A 22,500-nucleotide genomic window follows, 5' to 3' on the forward strand; every position below is an offset into this window, starting at 1 on the left:
CCCCAAGTCAGCAAAGGGCTCTAAAGTTGACATACCCAATACTAAAAACACTCTTTTAACAGACAAGAGTCAAAATAGATTTAGTCATGCCAATTAAATCATTACTAATTTTTCTGTCATAATTATTAAACTTTTGATGCCATGAAATAATTTTGTCCTAATTTTATCCATAAAAAGATATATTTTTAACTAAATTCCTTTAGCATACTACAACATATAATGACACTAACTAATTATTATTAGTGGCAGTGATGAAGGAGAAATTACCAAAACCCTTTAAATTTTGACACAAGTAACTCACATATAAAACTAGAGAATTTTAAGAACTTTGAAATTCAAGAAATGAAGTCCAATAAAATTTTAAAATTCTAAAAAGTTCTTTTAAGTAAAATTCTTCAAGTGATTCTACTGCTGTTTGAATCATCCATTATATTTGTTATGGGATACAAAATCGCCGAGATTACTTAACTAGATTTATTGTGACCTTTAAAAGTACTACTTAAAGGCCACGAAGGAAAGGCTTATATATATGCATATAAAACTTCAAAACCAAAATAAGAATGTTACTGATATCTACTTAATTGCCTATATCAACAAAATTCACATGCCAGCACATTGGCATGAATCTCTTGCATTGCACAAGTCCACTACCTATCTTACGTTTTATTGACCAGTAAATGCTCATTTTAGAACAATTGCCGACTCATGACCAATGCGCATAGAATAGTCCTTCCTGTGATCCACACCATGCCCCCCAACTATGTTTCTGCCCAGATAGGCACTCTTCATAGCTTCTATTTTCATCCGGTATCTTGACATATGCTGCATACAAGTTGAATATTCAAATCTTAGCAATGGTACAAATAAAAAAATTAAGAAAAAGAGAGATCAGATGAAAATTTTAATAATGGATAAAGAGTCGATATACCCTCAGCTCTTTGCCAGCTCACAGTTGGGAGGACTGAATTGCAAAATTTTTCCTCGCATAGTAGTTCACCAGACTTTATGCTCCAGAGCCGTAAGTTGCAATCCTCTCCACCTATTAAAATGCCAAACAAGGCCTAAATTCTGAAATCTTTTAAAAGACAATAAGATGAGTTCGAATGATATAAACCTGCCATAAGAAATCTCTCAGACTGGTCAACACCAAGCTGTATACGAGAATGAGAGTTCACATGCCCATCATAAGATTGTACAGCACCTCTCTTAGTCATGCGATGATCATAAAGCTTAATCTGCAAGGGGAGAAAAATGGAAGCCCGTGAATGGACTAGTTTCATTTTCTTCTTCAATCGTATGTGATTAACAAAATTTGGAGAGCTTGGAAAATGAATGTAAATTAAAACTATAGACCAAGATACAAGCCATATAAGCCGTGTACAAAGAGCAAGAGATTTGCTAGGATTTATTTATCTTATAATTGCTACCATCATTTTACAATTTCCAAAGAAACAGCCAGCATGTGATATATAATACCCTGCTTTGCTCGAATACTCGAATTCTACCCAAAATTTTGAATAGAGTTTTTTGCTCAAATTACACAAACAAAGATCTGGATTTGTGCAAACGGATAAAACATTTTCCATGAAATCTTTTGTGTACTTTTAAAACTGCTAACTTTTAGCAAGCATTTCAGATTATCATTGAAGAGAGAGAGAGAGAGAGAGAGAGAGAGAGCGAGAGCAATGTAAACTAAAATGTAAGGCATCAAATCCAAATCCATTCATTTGAAACCACCTCCATCCAAATACAACTGCAGAATTCATTTGATAAGGAAAAAAAATTTCATTATTCATTTGCTTCCAATAATGGAAAGGTCATGAAGATAAGTTCAGAAATAGGTGATTGAGATAGTTTGGAGATGCCCAACATAAATAAACCATCAAATGATACTGATACAAAAGTTGAGCATAACTGTAAAATTTACTCCATTTTCTCAATTTTAACAATCTTTGGAAATATGTATCAGATTTTTAGCCTACTTATATGGGATTCACTATTTTGGGACAATGAATTTGGTGACACAATATCAGTCCATTATAACCACAGATTGACAGAGACAAATAACAGCCAAAGCAGCCTTTTACCTTGATTCTAGGCAGAAGAGAGGAAAGAGGAAAGGAAAGAAGGGAAGAAGGCAGGAAGAGAGATTCTGTCGAGTGTAATCAGGGCTGGGCAGTGTGGCCAGACACCTTTGTTTTTTTATTAAAGAAACCATCGTATCTAATATGCGTTTTCTTCTTTTAAGAAACCCTCGTATATAGATGTGAAGGTGATTTTTATAAACTTGCATTTGATTCGTCAGAGTTGGTCCATCTATACAGTAGAACCATATGCTTAATATTTATACAAATTATAAAAAATTCAAAATTTGTTAATTGTAGTACTTTCAAAAACTATATTGTTTATAAAAATTTCCATTCTATTTCAGTTTTTCAGTTTAAAAGGTTCGATTTGGTTAGTATTTTAGAAATTTCGGTTATTTCAGTTCAGTTTGCTTACTGTGAGGATAAAAACACAAAATAACCAAGCAGACTAAAGTTTTCCCTATGTATGTACTTCTCATTTATTCAAATAAAAGACGTCATTCTATTTACTCCCAAGACTAAAATGAAATACCTTATTCGCCCCACTTCTAATGTTCACAGGCTTGCAGCAGCCTCATCTCTCGCCTCTCACTGGCACTGCCTCTTGCTTCCCAGCTCTCAACCCTTGGCTCTCTCTCTCCACTTTCCTCCCTTCACTCCCTTACTGCCTCAACTTTCTCCCTTGCTTCATGCCTCTCCTCTCTCTCCTGTCTCTTATCTTTTGGTTCTCTTCTTTCTTAGTCCCCTCCTTTCTATCTTCTCTCTGAGTCACCCTTCATTGCTGCACACTCACTCTCACTCACACTTGGCTTGTTCCCCACTGTCTTCCCTTGACTCATTTCCACAACTCTTGGCCTGCTCAATTGGCTTAAGTCAACTCAGCTCTCTTGGCAACAGCATCCTCAACCACACAGGTAATGATTTTGAATGATGATCTCTTTTCTTGATTTCTTCTATATTTTTTAGGATTCCCTATTTATTTTTTTGAACCTCAACCTGTACATAATGAATAATTTTTGGAGCACTGGGGATTGTTGTAAAATTGGGGATTGTTGGTTATCAGAGAGCATTAAGGAAAATACATTAGAAATTTCTGAGTGATACAATAGAAAAGGTTCTAACAGAGCATTAAGGGACCTACTGCAATTTTTAAGGCATTTTCCTATTCAGCCTGAATGGTAAAATCAAACATTTCTGCTGTGAAATAACAGTGCTGATTTTCTGATAATCAAATTCTCTTTGGGATTTCATATATTGTTCTGGAATTGTTGGTGGATATCTATATTAGTAGTATTTCTGCTTTGTTGTTGTTTCTAGGAATTTATTGAATCTTTCTGAAAAAAGGATTTTATATATAACTATATATATTACTGGCTTTGGATACAAATGAAATAGTGGTGAAGAATAATGACTTCATTATACTGTTCTAGTCCAGTCTCATTATAGGTTTAATAAGTATGCATAACACCAGATTCTTGCTGTTGGTTGGGTTCTTATTCTGTTTGCCTGGATAGAATGATTGGGCTCCCATCCTGCAAGTTTTTGCTTTGCATATATTGTCACATCCATTTCTGATCAGCAAGAGTAAATTAAAAATGAAAATAATTATAAAAAGTGATGAATTATGATTTATGAGAAGAATGTGGATCTTTACCAAGGTAGGTTGGTTGGCTGATAATTAACAACTGCCATAGAATATCAAGTCATCTGACTTGACATGATTATAATTTATAAATGCATTTGGATTATATAAAATTATTATATTTTGATAATTTTTTGTTTCAAAATTACTAATATTTCATTCAATTTCTATCAAGGTGATTTGGTGCAATGGCTAAATATATACTAATAAACAACTATGGCCAAAAATGTTGACATGCATGCTTAGACTACGTAAAAGGGTGACCCAATGCACAAAGCATCCCACACTTGTGTACATAGCCTTATCTCTACTCTGCAAAGAGGCTGTTTTCATGACTCTAACCCATGACTCCACATCAAAAATGGAGTAACTTCATTTTAACACCAAAGCCACGTTCCACGCTTAGACCATATAAAACAATAAAGATACCATTAATTTCAAAGCATGAATCATATAGCTATGCATAAAGATCTTATTCTCACTTCTTAACAAGTAAAGGGAGATTCACCAACCACATATATCTGCAGTAGATATAGGAGATAGAGATGATTGAGCATCAGTTCTTTCACCTCATCGACTCACCAAGAAAACAATGATGAAAATAAAGTACATACTAATTAAGTAATTTAGTTAATTATTGAACTTGATCAAGTTAATGAAGCTTGAAAAACTTTTTTTTATTTGATGAAAAATAAGCTTGAAAAACTTAAATACAAGCATATTCCTATATTATGTACTTCCAGCTTCCTAGAATTGTGAACCACTAATTTAATAAACTAGTTAAATGAAAGAACACCCTTCCACCATAGAGGAAAAAATTTGCAAGCATGTGTCAAACAAAAGGGTTAAAAAGAAGAATGAAGACTGACCGATCCATCCATAGAGCTGGCCAAGAAGTACTGCTCATACGATTGAAGTGATACCAAACTAGAAGTTCAAAACAAGAGGAAATTATAGAAATTCAAAAGCAAACATAAAATGAAATGTTTTGAAAGCCCACTAACCAGCATATGGATGAAGGCATATACAGGGTGTAGGAAGGATAGATGTTTCCTCTGAGCTGCAAAATATCAGATTAAGGCCAATCGCCATAATTTCATCAAAAAATAGCAGTTCTGAACAGATGATCAAGTTGAATTCATCATATATGAGTAACGATATTGTGCACAAGTATAACAATCACCATATTGAAGGAAAGAAACAAAAATGGCAATCAGAAAACATATAAGTAAATTACCATACAATATAATTGCTGCAATGTCCAAAGTCTTCACAGATTAGCCCCTCAATGAAAAATGAAAAAACAAAAAGTTGACTAACAACTCCAGTTAAGCCCTCAAAGAAGGGATTATGAGTATGTGTATAATGTTTACAATGTAAAATTATTCAGGTTTTGTTTTAATGCTGTAACAATCAAATATTTGCCCCATAGGATTGGGATCTGTAAAATATGAAAATACAAAAACTGGCAACTGCCAGCTTCAGATCCATAATAATTTTCTCTTATGCATATATTCAGCTTTGAAACTTAAAATTGGCATAAAAAATGATAGTCATATAATTTAATACTAAAAGAAATTCAATACCTCAAACCACTGTTTACTAGAATTTTGATGAAATCTGCCCAAAGGTGAATGAGATATTTTATGTCTGATTAGCCTAGCAGAAAACCCTTCTCTTTTTTCACGAACATCAACTGTCACAATTGCTCCATTTCTTAATCCACACAAAACAATATTACCCTAGAGAAAATAAATAAATAAGTCAGCTCAAAAGCAAATATATAAAGCAGATAGATGGCTCTAAAAAAAGTGTCCGAATTTCAAGGGAATCATCATGTTATTAATACTGGCAAACAATTGCAGACCTCAAAAGTACACCATTCATTGTATTAAATCTGATCTTTCATATCGTTTGATAAGAAATTTAAACATATCCAATGTGTGTGGTTGTGTGCACAGCCACTCATGGTGTTTGTGCACGTGTTAGAGGGAGGGACGAAGAGGGGAAGGAGGGAGCCATTACAAGTCTACCAGCCAATTATAGTCCAGACGGAGAACTTGAAGTTAGTTATACCATTCAAAATTTTTAAAATGAAGTGGCCATTGTTTTTAACTTAGCTACAAATACATCAATACTCAACTCAACTCAACTCAACTAAGCCTTTATCCCAAAAATTTGGGGTCGGCTATATGGATTCGCTTTCTCCACTCTAAACGATTTTGGAAAATACATCAACACTCAAAAGGGCATTTTTACTATTCTGTTTAGAAAAAATTATTGTGAGCATCATGATATCTCTAGTTCGGGGAACTCTTAGCTACACCCAAGAACTCCAACAGATTGAAGTATCTTGTGGGAGGAACAAGGATGATTTAATTACCTAGTGCAGACGAGCCATTTCCTCTAAGGATAGTATCTGGAAATCAATAAGCTTCAATCCACAATCTCACAGGCTATTCTAAACTTTTCTCTTATTATCTGTTATTTTTATTATTGTTATTTATTTTACATGCAATATTAGGTGGAAAATAGCTCTTTATTTGTTATTTTGCAAGCAATATTAGTTGGAAAATAGCTCTCTGTTTGCTCAGTTTGGTGTTTTTTTTCTAACAATAATTGATTTGAATAAATTTAAGTAAATTTCACTTGTTGACCCTCAACTTAAAGTGTTTTATACTGTCCCAAAATATCAATTCGCATCAGAAAAACCCATTCAACTTTGATTTGGGTATCAGTAAAATCCTTTTACCCAGATTCTGGCCATTAATTCAAAGAGAAGCTGATGTGGTGGCCATCTCAGCATTTTATTTAACATTTTAATATTTAAATTGATAAATTATTTTTTTCTCCTCCTCTCCTTCACTTTCTCCCCCCATGTCACCTCCCTGCCCTCCTGTTTCTATCATTCCTTCCTCTCATCTCATTTCCTCTCCCGTTTCTATCTTCCCTTAATTTCCGCAATTAAAGCAAATTGATGAATACTAAACTGCTATTAGTTACTAGAAGAGCATGTTAAAAATTTTTAGAAGGCCTACAAAGAAAAAAAAGCTAACTACCCACAAAATCCCTTGATATCTCCTCACAAATAGAGCATTCAATTTCGCAAGACACTATAACTAATGGTGCATCATCAGGAATAAGGATCGAAGGAGAAAATTGAAGCCAACCAAAATGACAATAATCTGATCTTCCAGCAGTGGATTAAAATTCAAGCTACAACCACTCATTATAGTTAACACATTTGATCACTATACTTGAGTAATATGTCATATAAACCCTCCTGTTACCTCTGTTGTAGCCACCATTACTACTACTAACAACAATGGAACCAACGATAGTGGGTTCGCTCCTGTTTCAGTTGCAACACTGCCAACAAGCTTGTATGGATTTGTTATAAGAGTGCAGAAGGGATGCACAGTTCAGATTTTAACAGTTTTGAGCTTCTTTACAATCCCATCTCCCACTCCCTAGATTGAGCTTTCCTTATAGGAATATTTGAAGAATTACTTGATTAGCTGTGAAGTGAACTAATTTGATGTAAAAGCATGCTTCAGAGAAGTGATCTTGGACAAGAATCAAATTGTATTATCCAAATTGAAAGTAGATTCTATAGATAAGTGATCTGTGTTTGATGTTTTCAAGTCCATTTGAGGTTTTCAAGTCCTTCAGCTCTCAAGAGGAGGAGGAATTGACTTGACGAGATTTGGTATTTCTGGTGAAATTATTGGAGGTAGTTGCTGAAGATTTAGAGGCAACACACAAATAGCTTTGGTTCAGAGTTCCGGAGGGAAGGGAGAGAAGAGAGAGGATTGAGAGAGAAGAAAGGAAGGGAGAAGACCAGGAGAGTGAAAAAGAGGGGGAAAGGAGAGAAATAATTTATCAATTAAAAATGTTATAATATCATACAAAATGCTGAGATGGATGCCACATCAGCTTCTTGACAAAATAATAACTGCAATCTGACCAAAAAGATTTTTACTGATATCCAAATTGAAGTAGAATGGGTTTTGTGGTAAAAATTGATATTCAAGGACAATATTGTTGCAAAACTTTATGTTGAGGGCCAGTTGGTGGAATTTATCCAATAAATTTACATAACTTAATCCTTTGAAAATGAATCTAAAAGCAAACATACAGAAACCTTATAATAATTATTTGGAATCAAATTAGTTCCAACATTTTCAAATATACAAGCACAGTTAGTTAAATAATAGAAAAGATAAAGTGATCAACCTTAAGAATGAGAAAGAAGAATAATATATGAATTAGAGTTACTATTTTCAAAATTACTTGGCATGTTCTGTGTATGCACTAGCCCAAAAAAGTGAATTGAACAAGAGTAAAAATGTTTAGCCCATGTAGAACGATGATATACGGAATGGTTAGAATTGATAAGATTTAAGGAATGAGTTGTCTCCATAATTCAAGGATTTAGGAGCATTTTATGGAATTATATTTTGTATCTTCCATTATATGATATGGAAGCTTATGTACCATGAAAGCAAGTGAAGCAGATGAAAGATGTAGCCTTTATGTTCTTTTCTCCCTCCCTTCCTCTTCTTCAAAGAATTAAAAAGGACAAAAGCCAACATCGTGATTATCCAAGTACTTGCTCCTTTTTTTCTTTGATTACATATAACAAGGTTTTCAAACTTGGCCCAACCTCTAAACCGGTGAAAGCAGAGAGTGACAGGTTTGAGGTTCAATCAAAGTCGAACAGGGAATTAAATTAAATAAATATTACATATTATTTTAAATAAATGCAATAAATAATTAAAAATTAAAAGTAACTTTAAATATAAAATAAATAAACTTTATTAGATTTTGTAAGTAAATTATTGAAATAATACTAGATAAAACTGAATAAAATAAATATTTTAATAAATTATTTAAACATTTTACTATGATTTAAAATTTAAAATTACCAATGTTGCATAATATGAAAAATGGTTAATTTTATTTATGAAAAATGGTTAATTTTATTTATCGAAAAAATAAAAATAATTTAAATACATTTTTATATATAACTTAACTGATGTTAAATAATTTTATAAAATATTTATATAAGAATTAAATTAAATAAATATTACATATTATTTTAAATAAATGCAATAAATAATTAAAAATTAAAAGTAACTTTAAATATAAAATAAATAAACTTTATTAGATTTTGTAAGTAAATTATTGAAATAATACTAGATAAAACTGAATAAAATAAATATTTTAATAAATTATTTAAACATTTTACTATGATTTAAAATTTAAAATTACCAATGTTGCATAATATGAAAAATGGTTAATTTTATTTATGAAAAATGGTTAATTTTATTTATCGCAAAAAATAAAAATAATTTAAATACATTTTTATATATAACTTAACTGATGTAAAATAATTTTATAAAATATTTATATAAGAATAATTTTTCAGACTATAAAATACTTATATATTTTGGAACAAACAATGTCTACCTACCAATCTAGTTCAAATGGTTTTCGCATTGTGAAGCGTACTTTGAAGTTAGGTTCTTGCACGAATTCTAAACTTTTTTCCATGAAGATTATGTGGCAGCTGTTGAAGCAGCCACACCACCCAATAAAACCCTCTCTTTTCTAAACCGAACCAGGTCGCTGGTTACCTAGTCAATTCATGTTGTTCAACTCTAGTTCTCATCAAAAGAGTGCTTAAACACAAACAAGAGTGGCCGATAATCTGGTTCGTAGTTCACCGGTCTAACTAGCTAGGCTAGTCCGAGTCTAACAACTGCTGTTTAGTTCGATTAGATTTAGAAATGTAAACTCAATGACCAAGGACACAGAACATCGTTTACAACAAAACTAAGAGCAACATCGTTTACACTAAAACTAAGAGCACAAGGACCACGGTTACTAAAGGCACACCTTAGGCTCAAGACTCATCAGACTCCAACCCTAGCGCCTCTACAGGAGAAAGACGGGCGTCAATGACTAGGCCTTCGCCTTATGCACCTAGGCATGCACATTGCTCTAGGCGCAAGGCTCTAGAAAGGCATGCCTTCTTATTTTCACATTCGGTGAGCACTTTCATTGACAAAAAACACTACCACTCAACTCAAAATTTGTCGATCTACCAGAATCCAATATTTATTGACGCACTAGGAAGTTTACAAAATTAGTATTGCTAGTGATAACTAGTTGCCAAAATCTAATCAAACCACCACACCAAGGATTACAAACCTCCCATATTTCCATTTATAGCACTACCACTCTCTTATTATCATTTTTAAAATATATATATATATATATATATATATATATATATATATTGCATCTACACCTATTTCAAGATCTACGCCAAAAGAAAAAGGAAAAAAATCATCCATTAACTTGTGAACTAAATAACACTGTTTTAGTTCTTAAAGATGAGAAAGATGATGAAGATTTTGATTTTGAAGATGAGTATCATGAGGATGAAGATATAGAAGAAGACGAAGAAGATTATAATGCTACTCTTGATGAAAGATCGAATAGTAGTTATTTTATAATTGTTTGACTTTATTTTTGAGACATTAAAGACTATTCAAGTTTAATATATTAGTACTTGAATGCATAATAGTATTATTATTTTTAGTTTTATGTTATTTTAAGTTTGATGTGAATATGTTCATATTTATTTGACTTTTATGATTTTTTTTTTTTGTGCCTCACCTCGTTCAAGTGCAAAACAACGCCTAGGCTCCAAGACCCCTTGGCGCCTTAATGCACCTTAAACCTTTAATAACTATGATAAGAACTCAACTGTACAATTAACCAAAAAAAAAATTCTGCTGATTTAAATTTTCACAACTGACCACAGGAACTCATCATGACCTAATCTAGATCAAGAATACAGCAGATAAAATGTTAAACAAACACTGAAATGGATATATATATATATATATATATATATATAGAGAGAGAGAGAGAGAGAGAGAGAGAGAGAGAGAGAGAGAATAAGAATTTTAACAGGTCCAACAAGAATTTGAGCATATCCTTTGATTTATCAAACCATTTAAATTTGTTGTTTAGTCTAACCCAAATAAAAAACAATTTGAACTTCCCATCTCTTGTCAAAATATTAACAAGATATAAATTCAACCATAAAAGATGAGCATATAAGGTTATCAGACAACTTAATGCATCATGGAACCATAAATGATCTGCATATTACCGACTGATCAAGCTGTTGAGCTAAAACATCACTTTTACTTCTACACGTCCATGTTGTTGTTCCTGTTTCTGAATTGACCAAAGCAGCTCCAAGATTGGTTCCTAACAACCACAAACAAAGGAAGACATTAGTACCTAAAACAAAAAGACGACTCCTCCTCCCCACCCCCCCCCCCCCCACCAAAAAAAAAAAATAATAATAATAATAATAATAATAATAAATAAGGCATACCCTTCGACAAGTTACTATGTTTCCCAATTGAATTCATAAGTTCATTAGAGCTCCAAAAGACATTTTTTTTTGCCATTTGGGGTGCTTTGAAAAATTGGTCAAAAGGATTTTTTTTTTTTCCTTTTCCTATTCAAATAGAAATTTCGCGGAAAATAACTTCTAAAAGAGAAACATTTTCCAAAATTTGACAAACTTGATAGAATTAAAGGAACCTATAAAAGAACCACATAAACACGTAGCCATAGCCTATTGACAATTGCTGGTCATTCTTAGCTTTCACTAGCAACCAACACTAGTTGCTGGCCATAACAACAATTTTACCTGTTCTTTTATTCTTATATTCAACAACAAATAGAAAAATAGGAAGATCCTCATTGGTTTAAAAAGTTTCATAATATTATATATCAAACGAAAGTTGATATTTTTCAATGGATTCCCAAAAAAAAAAAAAAAAAAAAAAAAAAAAAAGCTTTCAATAGATTCAGTATTGTAACCAGAAAAAACAGAAAATAAGCTACTTTCTCATACAAGTAAATAAAATAAACAAAGCTCAAGTTAACATCATCTCTAAAGAAATTTATAGTGGTTTCCTTGCTAGAGGAACAAAGGAACCACACAGTTGTTTCCAGGTTGCAAGCTTTAATGTGAAAATACATAACACATTTGAGTGAAAATGAATCATGCTATTGCATGTTGGGATACAATTCCAAGCACCCAAAAAAAGGTTAGGGGCAGTCACTTCTGGGTTGTACTGGGAAAAAGACCAGAAAAGAAGGGTGCCGAATCTAAGAAGAAAATGAAACAAGACAAATAGAATAACATGTTGGAGTCCAAGATACAAAATTAGCCTTACTGATTGAACTTGGACCAGAATGTTAAATCCATACTAGTCAATTGCAACACAAAAATATAGTACAATTAAAAAAATAAAATAAACTAAAGAAGAAGTACATGCCAATCGCTGCTAGAGTTGCATTGTGGTTGCAATCTGCAGTCCAAATTGTGCAATTGAAAGAAGCAACCTCACGTATCATTCTCCTTATAGAAGTACTTGAATAAAGATCCAAAGGCTCAACAAGGTTAAGAATAAAAACAGATCCACCAGATGTCTCAGATCCAAGAGTGGTTAGTCTGTTTTATCAGATTAAGGAATACAGGTGATAAATATTATATATCTTTCATCACATAATTAATGAAGCTGTATCAATAGGATAAACTAATTAAAGAACTAAAAGGGTGTGCAAAGAGCATACAGTATGTGCTCAGATCAAAACACAGAAGCCATGAATTCAATAAATGCAAAGAAAAAGGAGAACCTATGGCAGGACTAGAAAGAAACTCTAGTCATATGAAGACCATAATTTGACATAAAACACAATACAAATGCCTGCTAATCATAGGGACGATTCTTTGTAAACCAATGATTACTTGATTCCATTAAAAGCAGCAGCCAAAAGGCATAACCCCAAAGAGAATAAGCATGGCCAAATGAAGTTCAATTGAAAGAACATTTAGAAATAACTTAACAAACAATATAGTTATAACTGTAAATCAAAAGAGCACTGGGCACAAACAAAATCTGAAATTGGAATAGGATACAAGGCATGCTGGATGCTGAAACAGTCATCAACAGCATAAGAAGGGTGCTTTCCAAACAGTTTTATGCAAGATATATTTGACGACATTTGCAGTGAAGCTCCTTCAGGTCGCCAAATATGTCCAGGGGCTTTGCTACACTCTGCCTTGTTTTCTTCAACTACAGGCCTAACAAGATCCGGAATGCATTTTTCCCCACTATCAAAATGTTGTCCAAATTTTCCAACCTCAAAAAGACTGCAAGAACACCAAACTTCAAAGAAATTGATATTGGATGCTTTAAAAAATAGTATATACTGATTTTCAAGCACCACAACAATGACAAATGAGGTATAACTTAAAATGAATGACACACATTAATTTGCATATCTATCAAAAAAGAAAATTTTAAATTATGGAATAATGTCAATTTAGAGGACAAAAAAAATATTTGGTATTTTATAATTTCCCTCCCTCTATGCTCTCTGCTCTTTTTGCACTTGTACCCTCCATCTCTTTGCTTTCCCTCCCAAAAAGCCACAACAGCAGCAAAAAAACAAAATTCAATTGAAAATGAAAATAAAAAGAACACTATAATTCATTTGTCTTTCTCAATCTCACCCTGAAATTGGAAATCAAAAACAACAAATCCAATGAATATTCAAAAAAATCCAACAAAAACATTTTTTCAAAACAAATTCTTTGAAAATGTTTATTTCAAAAAAATTCTTGAAAAAATATGAGGACATTAATTTTGTCAACTTTTAGAGACTAAATAGTAATTTAAATTGAGAGTAATAATGCTATTTAGGTCACTTACTTCCCATAATGGATTTTACACAGACACAAATTCAGGTTGAATTGATCTGATTTGCCAACTTTTGTATACAATGACCTTAATTTACGAATTTGAATTTAATTGGCCCTCACTATCAATTTGAGGGGGCAAATGCATCTTTGCTCCGTTAAATTATAGTTCAATAGTAGTTGCAGAAAAAATATTAAGACAAAGTAAAAGATGGTAACACAGACACAAATTTGGGGTTAAATTATACTTTTATTTAGGATTATGTATCATGTTTTACATAAATACTTTGGGATGCATTGTATGTTACTGCATAACTTCAAGCATTACAATTTTTTTGGTTGAAGCATCCTAAAATGTGCATTAAAGGATGCCTACCTAGAAAAGTAAATTAAATTACAACGTTAATTATACCTCAAGGAGCCATTTACACCGCCTGTTACCAAAACATCAATTTCAGTTTGACCCTGGGGTGTGTGTATATCTATATGCATCTGGTCCAAAGCACCATCACTTATCTTTTCAGTTCCCTGATATTTCCAAACCTACAAAGCATTAGATAATAAAAGAAGTCAGTAGTATAATAATCAGCATAATCTAGTAAAATCTTACAGGTTAAAACGAAAGGTTAAAGATAAGTTCACTCTAAAATTCACGACAAGACCCTAACAAAATCCACCAAGGACAACCATATGTGCTTCATACCAAGGCATTTTCTCACAAGATAGTAAGACATTGAACGGCAAAAACATCTATCAAGCCAAATGCATGTGCTTGCATTTCTCATATACAATTTTTACACTTGGCATAAAAAAATACAGCATTTTCAAATGACAAAATTATTAACTTAATGGATATCAGACTATTAAGACACCATTCAATATAAATGCATAATAAAGATGCCATGGGATGAAAATACATTTTGGAGGTTCCAATAGACTAAACATTAAAAATAAAAAAGTTGAATTTTCTTCGTGGGAAAGTCCAATTTTAAGCACCTGAACTTTTCGTGTTTTTTCTATTCACTTCAGCCCCTATTCTTCAACTGTATGCTACTGACCTCGAACTTTCTAATTGAAGCAATTTGAGAACTTATTTAATGGAACAAATAAAAAAAATAAAAGATATGTTAATGGCAATTTGAAAATCGCACTGCATAATAGACAAAACTCAAAAAATTCAAGAGCTATAAAAGGATCTTTCCTTTTCTCGAACTTCAACGATGTCCCTTGGACAAAAGAAATAAAATTCTTAAAATTTTTTTAAACTTCCATTAACAAATTTATCATCAATTTTTCTTTTTTTAATCTCTTTCTGTTAAATAAGTCCTCAATGTGCTTGATTTGAAAAATGTGTCGGCTCAATTGAACACAATTAAAGAACATAGGTTTAGAAGACAAAACTCAAAAAGTTCAGTTGGCTAAAAAATGTGTCGTGTCATTTTTTCTCCGCACTCTTTTTGAGACCTAAATTAAATCCTGAATAAAGAATACTACCAATTGTTCAGGAAGCAAGATTCAATTATCAAAAAAATAAAAATTCGCCATATTCGAATTAACTACGAGGCCATTAAGAAAATAGAAGGCCAGTAAAAGAATTAAATTGAATTCCCTCAAAAAAAGAAATTATAAGCCCAAATGTAATCAACATACCATGGGTTGTGATGCTTGTATCTTTAGGAGTTCCTCCATGAAGCTACATTTCCCTTTATTGAAATCAATTATGTTACCATTCAACTCCCTACCGTGAAGCAGCTTAGAAATTCTTATTCTAGTCTTCCTACAAAAGTTGATTGCCTACAGTGAAATTAACCCAAATAAGAACAAGAATTGTTACAACAGATGAGTAAACTTCAAGAAAAAGAAGAAAAATAGCCAATAAGGCAATAACTGTTAAACATTCCCATCATTGCAGATTGCAAAATAACCATTAATTGTAAGCACAGATAGAATTAGAAACTTGAACTGACGGAAACTCTATAGTTTTACAAAAATATGAAAGGTAGAACAGTCAACAATACAGATTGTGAAAATTAGCTACTCCATCTTACATTTCTTCTCTAAAACTTTTCATACACTAAACTATCATAAACAGGGTGGGGGATTGAATCATTCTCCTCATTAAGAAATTAATAATAGGAAGCAACTTGAGCTCTAGAAACTGATATATAACAAATTTTCATTTCCTGCCAAAGCTTAAACAGATTTGCAGGTTATTTAATAAACTTGAGCTCTTTCTCCAAAAAAATGTGCCTAGAGGGGGGCAATAATTTTCATCAAGTTTAGAACCTTGAAAAGAGTAGGAGATAGAATTATACTAGTAAAGCTAGTACTAGAAGGAGAAACAATAAATATAGTTAGTGCTTATGCCCCACAAATAGGAATAGACAGTGAGAGTAAACAAAAGTTTTGGGAAGATATGGATGATTTAATGCAAAGCATACCGAATGAAGAGAATGTTTTCATTGGTGGAGATTTGAATGGACATGTAGGAAGTGATAGACAAGGTTATGAGAATGTTCATGGAGGTTTTGGTTTTGGCAGTCGAAATGAGGAGGGAAAAAGCATCCTGGATTTTGCTATGGCATACGACCTAATACTAGCAAATACCTACTTTATAAAAAGAGAGTCACATTTAGTGACTTTCAAAAGTGGGCAACATAGAAGCCAAATCGACTTCCTCTTAACCAGGAAGACAAATAGAGCTCTATGCAAGGATTGCAAGGTCATTCCAGGAGAGGCTTTAACAAGTCAACATAGGTTGGTGGTCTTGGATGTCAAGTTTAGGAACAATTCAAGTAAGGTCAGAAGAAATAGTGTAGCTCGAACAAAGTGGTGGGAGTTCAAAGGAGTAAAGCAAGTGAAGTTCAAAAATGAGCTTCTCGAGTCCGAAGTATGGAAGCTAGATATGGAGGCCAATGATATGTGGATACAGATGGCATCAAAGATTAGAAAAATAGATAGAAAAGTACTTGGAGAGTCTAAAGGACATGGACCACCCTCAAAAGAGAGATGGTGGTGGAATGAGGAAGTACAAAAGGCAGTGAAGAGAAAAAGGGAATGGTATAAGAAATTACCTAAATGTGATAATAATGAGGCATATGAACAGTACAAAATAGCAAAAAAAGAGGCAAAAAAGAGGCAAAAAAGGCAGTTAGTCAAGCAAGAGCACAGGCCTTTGAAAAGTTATATGAGAAACTTGGAACTAAAGAAGGGGAGAAAGATATTTATAGATTAGCAAGGAGTAGAGAAAGGAAATGTCAAGATCTCAATCAAGTTAGGTGCATTAAGGATAAAGAAGGAAAAGTGTTGGTGAAAGATGGGACATTAAAGAAAGATGGAGAAATTATTTTAATGATCTCTTTAATAATAGTCAAAATGGTAATAGCGTGAATATAAATTATAGAACAATAGAAAAGAATGTAAATTATACTAGAAGGATTCAATCTTTAGAAGTAAAGGAAGCACTTAAGAGAATGAAAGTGGGTAAAACCTGTGAACCCGATGAAATACCAATTGAAGTGTGGAAGTATTTGGGAGATATGGGAGTGGCATGGTTAACTAAATTATTTAATAAGATTCTAAACTCAAAGAAAATGCCTGATGAATGGAGGAAGAGTATTTTAGTACCTATTTTTAAAAATAAGGGAGACATACAGAGTTGCTCAAACTATAGGGGAATTAAACTCATGAGCCATACTATGAAGTTGTGGGAGAGAGTGGTGGAGCATCGACTACGTCATGATACTTCTATCTCTCTCAATCAATTTGGTTTCATGCCCGGTCGTTCAACTATGGAAGCGATCTTTCTCATTAGAAGCTTGATGGAGAAATATAGAGATGTGAAGAAAGATCTACACATGGTTTTTATTGATTTGGAGAAGGCTTATGATGGTGTTCCAAGAGAGGTCTTATGGAATGTGTTAGAACAAAAGAGGGTATCTATTAGGTACATACAAGTATTGAAAGATATGTATGAAGGAGCAACTACTATTGTGCGCACAGTGGGAGAGGACACAAGAGATTTTCCAATCTCAATTGGATTACACCAAGGATCAGCCATAAGCCCTTACCTTTTTACATTAGTTTTAGATGAACTGACGAAACATATACAAGAGAGTATTCTTTGGTGCATGATGTTTGCGGATGATATTGTTCTGATAGATGAAACACGAGAAGGAGTCAATAGAAAGCTAGAACTTTGAAGAAGTACTCTAGAGTCAAAGGGTTTTAAGTTAAGTAGAACGAAGACAGAATACATGCATTGCAAATTCAGTGAAGGCCAAACTGGTGATAGGGAAGGAGTTAGTTTGAATGGAGTGGTACTGTTACAAAGTAATCACTTTAAATATCTAGGCTCAGTCCTTCAAGTAGATGGGGGATGTGAGGAGGATGTTAGTCATAGGATTAAAGCCGGATGGTTGAAGTGGAGACGTGCCACGGGAGTTTTATGTGATCGTAAGATTTCCAATAAATTGAAAGGAAAATTTTACTGTACAGCCATACGACCGGCTATGTTATATGGTAGTGAGTGTTGGGCACTGAAAGAGTCGTATGCATCTAAGATAAGAGTTGCAGAGATGAGAATGTTAAGGTGGATGAGTGGCCATACTAGACTAGATAAAGTCCGTAATGAGAGTATTAGAGAAAAGGTAGGAGTGGTGCCAATTGAAGATAAGTTGAGAGAAGGGAGATTGAGGTGGTTTGGTCATGTGAAGCGTAGACATACGGAGGCTCCAGTTAGACAAGTAGAGCACATTAGGTTAGAGGATAGAAAGAAAAAAAGGGGTAGACCTAAATTGACTTGGAGGAGAGTAGTACAACATGACTTAGAAGCATTACACATTTCTGAGGATTTAACCCAAAATCGTTCAGAGTGGAAAAAGCGAATCCATATAGCCGACCCCAATTTTTTGGCATAAAGGCTTAATTGAGTTGAGTTGAGTTGAGTTTAGAACCTTGAAGCATGTCCATCACGAAGATGGAAGGTGGAAAAAACATGGAAAATTCCTAAATAATGGTTGCATGGGCTTAATTAGAGCAAAGAATTAAGTTTATTTGAGGTTAAGAAGACTAGGCTTAAATGGGGTTGACATATGAGGCAAGAACGTATAGGCTTGTTTAAAGTAGTGAAATTGGGCCTAATTAAGGTGAAGAAGGGCAAGCCCAAGTGGGGGATCTATATAGGGTGTTTGGCTAAGGTGTTTTGGGTATTTAGAGCTTGTAAAGAGTTGAAAAGTCAACCAAAATTGATCAGCGAGACGTCTAAGCATGGAGAATTCCTAGTCTTGCAAGGTTTGACAAGTCAAAATACTCCTAAAGTGGCAAGGATTTGGAAGATCAATCTATATTTAAGAAGTTTGATTTTCAAAATAACTTTAATTTCTACTTTAGTGCTTTTAATTTCTACTTTAGTAATCCTAGTTCTTTCTTATTTAGGATTTCCTATTCCTACTTAAATAGGATTTCTATTACTTCCTAAGTTGTAAGGAGATTTTTTGCCTATAAATAGGCCACCATGTGTAATGTTTTCTTAACAAGTTAATGAGAGCTTAGCAAATTGTTGCCAAAATTATTTCTCATCAATCTCTTATGATTATGGAGAAATGCTTAGACTTATCCCTCGCAAGTGTGGCGTCCAACCTTAGTTGTCGATCTTCTTTTGTGGCGAATTCTTCTTATCAAAAGTACATCAATCACCACCATTGCTTGGAGTTCTTGCGGCGTTCATCAACTTATCAAGTTCTCCTTTGCAAGTTTTATCTGTTCTTCGAAACAAAATATATATATATATATATATATATCATAAAAAGAGTTGTTTTCATCTTGTTTGGCGTGTGCTAGGTTTACGTCTTTCTTTAAGTTCATTTCTTTCCATTCTTGTTCACTTTGTTCTTTAGCCGAAATTGGTGTTTTGAGTTTAAGAGTTCTTCTTTGTTTTCTTTTGGTTTCATTATCATAGAATTCTAAAAAGAGTTATTTTATTTAGCTTATTTTCCATCTCAACCAAATTCCTCAAAGTGTTTAACCTGCTAAAACGGTCCTTATTCTCTATGCTCTTTTTTAGCACATCACCAAAACCACAGAAAGAATTTCTCAAAAAAAAAAAATGAATGATCAATATTTGGCACTTTATGAGAAAGTTTAAGTCACATTAAGAGATTGATTAAGAAAGCAATATTCATTGACAGTATAGTCTATATACAGTACGTAAATAACTGTTGTGTCTCACATGAACTTAAACAGATTTTGCAATTCACAATGTCATTGTGATGGAAGGTTTATATAAAGTAATATAATCGAAACCTTGTTGCTTCCATTTTCCCAAAAATTTCATGAAGCTAGCTGTTACATATAGAAGGAAGAAGAAGAGAAATATGGTGCATAAGTTGGATTGATGACCTGGCAACAGAATATGTTTAGGAGAGGATTGTTGAGTTGTCAACATAAAGGGTCGGGACTTGTAGATAATTGGGGGGAAATTGAGAGATAATTCTGTTAAGAAGGTTGTAGTTAGGTTGTAGTTGGTTAGAGCAGTGTTGTCAAAAACGCTAGGCGCCCTTAAGGTGAGAAGGTCCTCCATCACCCGATACGCTAGGCAATTGCCCAAGCAAAGTGAGGTGCTAATTTATTCTAAAATAATAAATAATTAAATATACAATGTAAAAAGTCTAACATATTATACAATCAATAAATTACCAAATTTCATATTCATATTTCATAATATATTATATGTTTTAAACTTTAAGATCAAAAGCATTCCTCTAATAACACAAAATGTTAAAGCAAAAACTATAAAGCACATAATATAATTTAAAGTTCTAGATGCACTGTTCAATTTCATTCATTATGTCATGCAAACTCAAAATCCTAATTCTCCAATCATCGTGTGGAAGCCAAAAAGTGAAAACAAATCAGGTTAGCTTTTTCTTTCCTAACCTTTTTTTTTTAATTTCTTGCATTTTTCTCGCCTAGGGGCTCTTGGTGATGCCTCGCTAAGCCTCACCTAGGCGCCTAGGCAGCTCCTAGTTGAAGGCACCTCGCTTGGAGGCTTCCAGGTGAGGTGCCTGGATTTCGCCTTGCCCGGGCATCTCTTGACAACACTGGGTTAGAGAGTCGTTAGAAGTTGTTATAAGAGCAGTTATAACTGCCAATAGCAGTTACAGCAGCTGATAAAAGCTGAGACTTGTATGAAAGGATAGGAAACTCTTGTATTAGATCATCTAAAGAATCTCTTGTATTACATCATCTAAAGAATCTAATAAAATTCCTATCTTTTTCTCTCCTATCTCTTTTTTGTTCTCTCTCTCTTATTCTCTATTCTTCTCTCTTAACTCTCTCTTATCCTCAAGAGCACTAGCCTTAATCTAAGGGTTTCTGTGACAATAGCTTATACAATTCCACAAATATGCTAACAGGTCAATTCAACCAAACAGTAACTTGCCCTCAATGGTTCAAAATTCCCCTCAAAACTAACAAAACTCATTTCCCCTTTTCTTCAGATAACAGCACTAATCTCAAACTGTGGCTTCATTTCATTCACCTAAGTTTTCCCTCTACCAGCATTCTGCATTACAAAATGGCATGCACACATAAAAGCCAAACTTCTAAAATATGATAACCAATTGTTATGCATTACATTCTTCTGCAAACCTCAATTCTATGTTAAAAAGAAAAAAAAAAAAATCAAATGCCACTAAGTTGACAAAAAAGGAAAACCTATAGATCACATCGGAGGATGGTGATGGAGCTTTGGAAACCATAGAATTTTAACACCTAAGCAACGTTTTCTGAAAGCAACAATAAGTTTCAAATCAATCTAAAATAATCAAACCGATTATAGGGGGGAAAAATTGCATAGCAGAACACTAAATACTTAATTCCCATATAAAAAAAATCCACTCAAAACCCGTCAACAAAATCCCATTTTATGAAATTAGGAGTTCAACGCAGTAATTCATCCACAGCTGAGCATCACCAACCAGCAAGCTATTGCCTATTGCAATCAAACCATAATAGAGTATGCAATTAACAAATGTACGCATGAAATACTGACCTGGGTCGGCTTTATAGCTGGATTTTGAGTATTGGTGGTAGATGAAGAGGCACGAGAAGAACCCGGAATTGGGCCTTTGAGAGGAAAATACCTGTTCTTCTCCGCATCATAATAAAAACCCGGAAGTTCTGCCAAAGAATTGATCACAATTGTTATTAATAACCATATAAAATATGCAAGTGAAAAAATCGAATGAAGGGCTAGAAGAAGAACCTTTGGGCATGATATTTGCCAAACAACAAATGAAAAACTCTGGTGATATTTGTTTCGTCCTCCCTAGTGAGAAAGCCCAGACCACGAAAGAAGAGTACAGGAACGGTAGAGGTGGGAATCGTGTTACAAGTGTCAGAGCCTGCTACCTAATTGACTGTGACGGTGGCAGTACGTCGGCTCCAGTTCTGCCGCTCCAAATTAATTAAGCATCCAAAACTGCACTCACAATTAAGGGCATGTTTGGCTGCTGTTATTGAGCCGAGTGGAAACAGGCCCCGTTTTAAAAAGGAGCTTTTATATATATATATATATATATTAAAATTGTAATATATACATTAATTTACAAATACATGTTATTTGATTGAGTAATCAACTTATAAATACATCATTTATCAAACAATCGTCGTTATCTCTTATTTATTTGTATAAGCAAATTGATAAAAAAAAATTATTTAGTAAAAAAATACTAATTAATTAATATATCATGAAAAAAAATATTAATTAATTGATATATAAATAATGATATGAAGATAATAATCATTTAAAATTCATTTAAATGGATTTTTTTTATTTTTAAAATTTATATTGAAAAAAGATATTAAATATCGATTCTGTTATTTTTACTGATTATATATATATATATATATATATATATGAACTAATTAAAAAATATAATAATCTATTATTATTAATATTAGAAAAT

At 33.1% G+C, this 22,500-nt stretch overlaps 1 protein-coding gene across 1 annotated transcript; it reads right to left on the reverse strand.

Annotated features, from left to right (window-relative positions):
* Positions 1 to 460: 460 nt before the first annotated feature.
* LOC110638739 (uncharacterized) lies at positions 461 to 22,069 on the reverse strand. Its single transcript, XM_058145727.1, has 13 exons — positions 21,798 to 22,069; positions 21,585 to 21,712; positions 15,182 to 15,325; positions 13,944 to 14,074; positions 12,749 to 12,982; positions 12,105 to 12,280; positions 10,919 to 11,019; positions 5,316 to 5,471; positions 4,734 to 4,789; positions 4,599 to 4,656; positions 1,115 to 1,235; positions 929 to 1,039; positions 461 to 822 (listed from the first exon to the last, which is right to left on the reverse strand). Exons 1-13 carry the CDS (start codon positions 21,805 to 21,807, stop codon positions 704 to 706), a joined length of 1,545 nt encoding a protein of 514 aa, XP_058001710.1. The 5' UTR covers positions 21,808 to 22,069; the 3' UTR covers positions 461 to 703.
* Positions 22,070 to 22,500: the final 431 nt, after the last annotated feature.

Source organism: Hevea brasiliensis, chromosome 4, assembly GCF_030052815.1.
Source record: "Hevea brasiliensis isolate MT/VB/25A 57/8 chromosome 4, ASM3005281v1, whole genome shotgun sequence".
In the NCBI taxonomy this organism is placed as follows: Eukaryota; Viridiplantae; Streptophyta; class Magnoliopsida; order Malpighiales; family Euphorbiaceae; genus Hevea; species Hevea brasiliensis.